General features: G+C 37.2%; 1 protein-coding gene across 13 annotated transcripts in view; it reads left to right on the top strand.

The window, feature by feature from the left end:
* EYA1 (EYA transcriptional coactivator and phosphatase 1) overlaps window positions 1-5,717 on the top strand; it is a 361,580-nt gene extending 355,863 nt beyond the window's left edge. For 7 of the 13 annotated variants that reach the window (XM_047727625.1, XM_047727629.1, XM_047727634.1 and 4 more), the window contains one exon: window positions 4,476-5,717. In XM_047727625.1, the coding sequence (XP_047583581.1) occupies window positions 4,476-4,569 (94 nt within the window). In that variant the 3' untranslated portion in view covers window positions 4,570-5,717. The remainder of the gene's footprint in view (window positions 1-4,475) is intronic. The other 6 variants (XM_047727622.1, XM_047727623.1, XM_047727635.1 and 3 more) reach the window with 1 other exon arrangement.
* The last annotated feature ends 283 nt before the right edge of the window (window positions 5,718-6,000 follow it).

Consider the following 6,000-nt stretch of genomic DNA (forward strand, 5'->3'; position numbering starts at 1 on the left):
AGTCTTTAAATGTTTGCAGCCGATTTTCTCAGGACCATTTATTGAAGAGACTGCCTTTTCTCCACTGAGTATTCTTGGCTCCATTGTCGAATATTATGTGACCATATACATGTGTTTTATTTCTGGGTGGTTGATTCTGTTCCATTAATCTATGTGTCTGTTTTTATGCTAGAAATATACCTTGAAATCAGGAAATGTGATGTTTCCCACTTTCTTTCTCAGGATTGCTCTGTCTATTTGGGGTTATTTGCAATTCCAATAAATTTTACATTTGTTTTTTCTACTTCTCTAAAAATGCCACTGAAATCATGGTAGGGATTGCACTGAATCTGTGGGTGGCTTTGGGTATCATGGACATTTAAGCAGTATTAATTCTTCTAATCCATGAACATGAGATACCTTTCCTTTTGTTATATATTCAGTTTCTTTCATTCATGTCTTCTGTTTTTTAGTGTAGCTATTTTCCTTGGTTAAATTAATTCCTAACTTATTTTTTACAGGTCATTTGGTATTAGTGCATAGAAATACTATGGATTTTTGTATGTTAATTTTGTATCCTGCAACTTTACTGAATTTGTTGGTTAGCTACCATTTCTTTTGTATGGAGTCTTTAGGGTTTTCTATATAAAATCATGTCATCTGCAAATAGTTTTTTGTCCTTTTCAATTCTAATGCCTCTTTTTTCTTGCCTGCTGGTTCTTGTCAGTGGTGTCATAGGTCATGCAGATTATTTTATACATCTGTAGTAGATACAATATTCAAGTCAAAGACTTTATTAAACCTAGAAGCAACCTTGAGTCATTTCCCCTAAACCTTCATGTTACAGATAAATAAACTGGGGCTCAGGAAAACTGTCATAATTCAAAATCCTATATCTAATGTCAGAGTTGAGAGTATAACCTAGTTCTCCTCATCCTGGCACCTGCTTTTCTTTTGCCACCTTATCTCTCTGACTTCATATAAGAAATATGTGTTCCAGGTTTTAATACTGACATGGAAAAAAATTGTTTTCTTGCACCCAGTTGTGCTGGGAAGCTCTTGTACATTCATAAACTCTTTGCATCAGTTTGTGGTGAATTAGGGAAAGCATTTGTAATATTAGTTCTAATTATTTGTGAACATGAGTTTGAGTTTCCTCTCCCCTGGATTCAGTCTTCTTATAAAGACTCACTTAATATTAAATGCGCTTTTCTTAAAGTAGAAGCCCAGTGAGTTTTGTGAGACTGAAACTGCTGATTCTAACAGAGATCATTGGGCTTCATGTTATGAAATAGTACTGAGGATGAAGTTGCTGTCCTTGTATAGGGATGCTTCCAGAGAGTACCTCTTCCCTTTCATATATACCTAAGGTTTGCCAGTATTACTGTGGAGCTTTTTGCACTTTGGCTCAAATGAATGACCCCATCATCACTGTCTTGTAATGAGTTGTGTCTGTAATATACCACAGGCATATTTCATCACTTGAATTTGTTTCAGGGTGCTACTTGATCAGTGGTTCTTAATAATACTCTATAGGAGGAAGAAGCTATTACTATTTCCATGAACAAGCCACTCCAGGGCTCTTTGTGAATAACCTCGCCTTTCCATAACCTGTTTTGAGGATGGTTTAAAACAATTTCTATTACCTGTGCTCTAGGCTGGAATCAACTCCCAGAACTGTGAAGATAAGACACATAACCATTGTAGGACTTTGTTTACTACAGAATTAAATCCCTAATGTTTAACATGTACCCAAGAAATTAGTTGGATCTTTTTCAGTTCCCTTTCCAATTTCTCTGCCATTCTACAGTACATATGGCTGAGTACACCAGTGGCTCTCAAATGTGTTTTGTTGTCAATGGGAAACCTATCTAACTTCAGATAATCAACATGCAAAAGAATTTGGCTGAACTTACTTTGTAAAAAAAAAAAAAAAAAGCATCCATTCTTACAAGTGATATATTTTGATATATATTTATGAAGGTAGCTGTCCTGTTAGTTTCTGGATAGCTATCTGAAGAGCCTTAAGCATTCTATGCCACATCCTGAAATAACAGAGCAACAGAACGACTGTACAGCAACTTTTGTTCAGTTGTTCATGAGAAGCAGCTTTGGGGAAGGATAACAAATCTCTGACACATTAGAGAAAATAAAGCAAATAAGAAAAATACACAATTAAAAATAAAAGGATATTAAAATAGATGGTTAAATATATAAGAATGCTATATATATATGTATATATATATGCATGTATATAGTTGAACACTTGAAAACTTTTAAAATAATAATTTTTCTTAAAAATGATGTGTCAAACATGGACTTGAAATTTAGTAAAAATGAGCAAGTTGCTAAATGGTACATACTATTCATATACACAATTTCAAATATGAGTGTGCACATATAAAAGATACAGAAAAAGATTTATGGAGGTTATCTGGATAGTAGGATTAGAAATGATTTGCTTTTCCCTATAAAACAAGTTCTACATTATACAAATATTTTACAGTACACAGACTTTTATTCTAATAACAAAAAAAAAGCTTTCTGTGTTAACATTTTTCAGATCTGACCTATAATTTCTCAGTGTCCCTCACTCACCAGAACATGGGAGGGAGTGTTTGTGTTTCAAGCTATATACTATAGTGCTGATAATTTATACTGCTGGATTAAAAGCCCATTGAGAAGAGTCAGGAGGCATTACAGCCTCTGGGCTTAAGCTTCAGACCTGGCCTGATGTGAATCAAGTGTTCACTCCATACCAGCTGTTATTCAAACCTCTCCGCTCCTCCTCCAAGACTCAGTTTTTTCTTCAGTGACACCATGATGGTAATACGTATCTATCCCTGAAGTTATGGAGAGGCTTGAATCTGAGACTCTATATAAAGTGCTTAGGACAGTGCCTGACAAAATACTCCCTAAATTACCGCTATCATTATCATCAATGACCTCCTCGTAGGCCCTGCTCCATGTGGCTCCTGCAGCCAATCATGTCTTTCTCACAGAAATAGCCAGTATCTTAACAATGGAATTCCCTTTCCTTCTCTGCCCCGAACACACGCAGCCTTGAGGTGCTCTTCTGAATGGTCATTCTTTCATAACATAGCTTCACCGTTACCTCCTCTTACCAGGAATTTCCCCCAGCTTCCCAGGCCAGAGGAACTTGCTCCTCCTAGTCCTTTTGTGACAGACAGATAAAGGTTCGTGACTGTTGTGCGTTTCCACATCTCACCCACAGACTGCACCATCCCTGCAGATGCGGAAAAGGAGTGAATGAATGCAAAGGAGTCCAGTCTGTTTTTCTAGTCAAAAGTTGACAAGTAGATCCATCCTAAAACTTTGGAAAGAGGTCTTCTGGGACTCAATGCTGGACTATTGAAAGATAGGGAGTCCAGAAAGATCAACTGATACTGGACTGTGCTATATGCTTTTAGTAGATTGCTTGAGACAAAGGCATTGTTAATAACTTAATAGTTCGCATTCTCAGAATACAACAGTTCTGTGATCTACATCAAAAGAGTTACTGGCTTCCACTTTTAGGTACAGATAAGCCCCCCCCACCCAAAACTCTCATGTTCCTCTGCTTGCTTCCATGACAAATTCTTCTTTTCGTCTGATTGTAATTCCTTTTGCACCGTAATTGCAAAGTATAGTCAGGCCTTCACACTATTTCTTTTATTGTTGTTTTAAACAGTTTTTCTATGGGCTAAGTAGAATGTTGTCTTCTGAAAAGCGAGGATTACCTTTCCTTTATTTGAAAAAAGATTTTGCTGATGCGTAAGTACTTACTGTAGAGCTTTGAGCAGTAAGAGTTTATAATCATGTTTTCATCCTTCAGGGATGAGGTAATCTCCTTCTTTTCCTGTTTTTTCTTATCGCTGGCTGATTCAGGTGTTTTACAAAGAGTCTCATCATTTAAACTAGATTTTTAGGCTGATTTTTTTTTAAACAACTACTAGAAAAACCGTTCGATTGTCATTTAAAGTTTTCCCATATGGTAAAGCCATTATAAGGTCAATGTGAAGAATGCCTAATGGAAGTAAATGAAAAAAAGCTGCTTCTTACATGAGCAAAATTAAGTTTTGAAAAATGTAAAATGCTACCATCTAAGGAAAACTGCTTAAACTTATAGCATTATAAATCCACTGGATCCATATTTTGAAAGGCAACCGTGTTTGACAAAGTTTCCTTCATAGCTGTTGTGTTTTATGTACAGTTTGGAATTGGCATTCAAGTCACAGTACAGATTGACTTCAGAGATATCCATCACTTTCTTAAAAGAAGCAGACTCCAGATTATATTTTAAAATGCAGTCCAGTAGTCTTCGGGGAGGATTAAGTTTGAATTTTTGTTTTAAACAGATGTGATGTTAAGCTCTTCCCTGGCAGTTCTCACAATGCTGAGAAAAAGGGATGAGCGTTGTAGCGAATTTCAAAAGCAGGGTTAAGGCTTCGTGCTGGGAGCATGGCCTGTCCTCACCGTGTGTCTGCCCCTTTCACAGCACGCCATGCCCTTCTGGAGGATCTCCAGTCACTCGGACCTCATGGCCCTCCATCATGCCTTGGAACTGGAGTACCTGTAACAGCCACCTAGCACTTTGGAACCGCACAACTGCCTGTGACCAGGAACAAATCCAGCAGGCCTGAGGCCTGTGTCAGCGCTGGAGTACCCAATGTCGCGATTTCACCATGTGGACGCACAGCTGCCGGCGGTCTTCACCTCTGCCCTTGTGGTAAATGAAGGACCACATCGATCTCTTCAGACCAGCTGTTGACTCTAGTACTGTGAATCCCATGAGAAGAAGCCATGAGAATGTTCTAGTATGGTGTGATGTGTCTTTGCCACAGTAACTACATGGTTCAAACCTGTGAAGAAAGGACCTGCAGACGCTTCCATTGTTCACATCTTCAATGTGACGTAAACATTAGCTTTTCCAATACAGCAAACTTGATTGCACAACAAAGACTGAAATGTGTTTCCTGAATACCAGGGAGGGGATCTTCTTGGAAAGAAAGTTTACTTTTTTGGTGTCTCATACCCAGGGTAATCTGTACATCTCTACTTATTTATGAACAGACTTTTTAAAAACAGCTTTAATTGAGGTATGATTCCAGCACCATACAATTCACTCAACCAGACTTTTTTGACATCCAGTAACTGAAGAGACAGTAGCATCATAATAAGCGATTAAAGGCCTTTGCCTCACGACACAGCAAGTACTTTGAATCTTAGCACATTGCAAAGTAGTTTAAAGTATGTCTAATTTAAACGTATAATATGTACATCACTGAGACAATCATGTACAGAGAATTTTGGGTGTAAATTTGTAATAATGGATGATTCTTTTACATATTGTTTAGAAAATGATATTGAAAGGTAGCGATGCCTTGATAGTGAAGTATGAGGCCATGTGTGCAGAAAGTCCTGTGCAGTGCCTTATCGAAGTACTGGGTATAAATATGTAGATAATGGAGGGTTTTTTTTGTTTTTTGTTTTTAGATAATGTTGTCAAGACCAAAAGCATGGATGTTAATAGAAATTTGTTTTCCAAATTATTTTTCCCATCAGTTTTTTCTTCTTTTTTTAATGCTGTTAGGAGGACCTTGGTAAAATACAGCAGTGTCTTAAATAGTCTGAAAAAAAAACAAAAAACAGTCCTCTTACAACCTCACTTTTGCAGTTTCAACACTAATGTATTATATGTAACTACTTGAAAAAAATGATTATGCAAATGCTTCTTCCCACAGAAAGAATGTAGATGATTATTAGATATATTTTATTAATAAAATGATTCATGAATTGGAGACTAGCCAAGTTTTGTGTGCTCAGATAATAGGGTCTGTATTTTCTTGCTTAGATAAAGGAAGGCATTATCACCTATCTGGAAATGAGCAAAACTTTTTGATAGTTCCCTCTGTTTTCCTCCACACCTTTCCCTCAATCCCACCCTCCCTGGAAAGTTCATTGAAGGCAGTGGACATGGCCCAAGAATCATCACCAAGGTTATTCCTCACCTGCATTATC

Source organism: Lutra lutra, chromosome 4, assembly GCF_902655055.1.
Source record: "Lutra lutra chromosome 4, mLutLut1.2, whole genome shotgun sequence".
Lineage (NCBI taxonomy): Eukaryota > Metazoa > Chordata > Mammalia > Carnivora > Mustelidae > Lutra > Lutra lutra.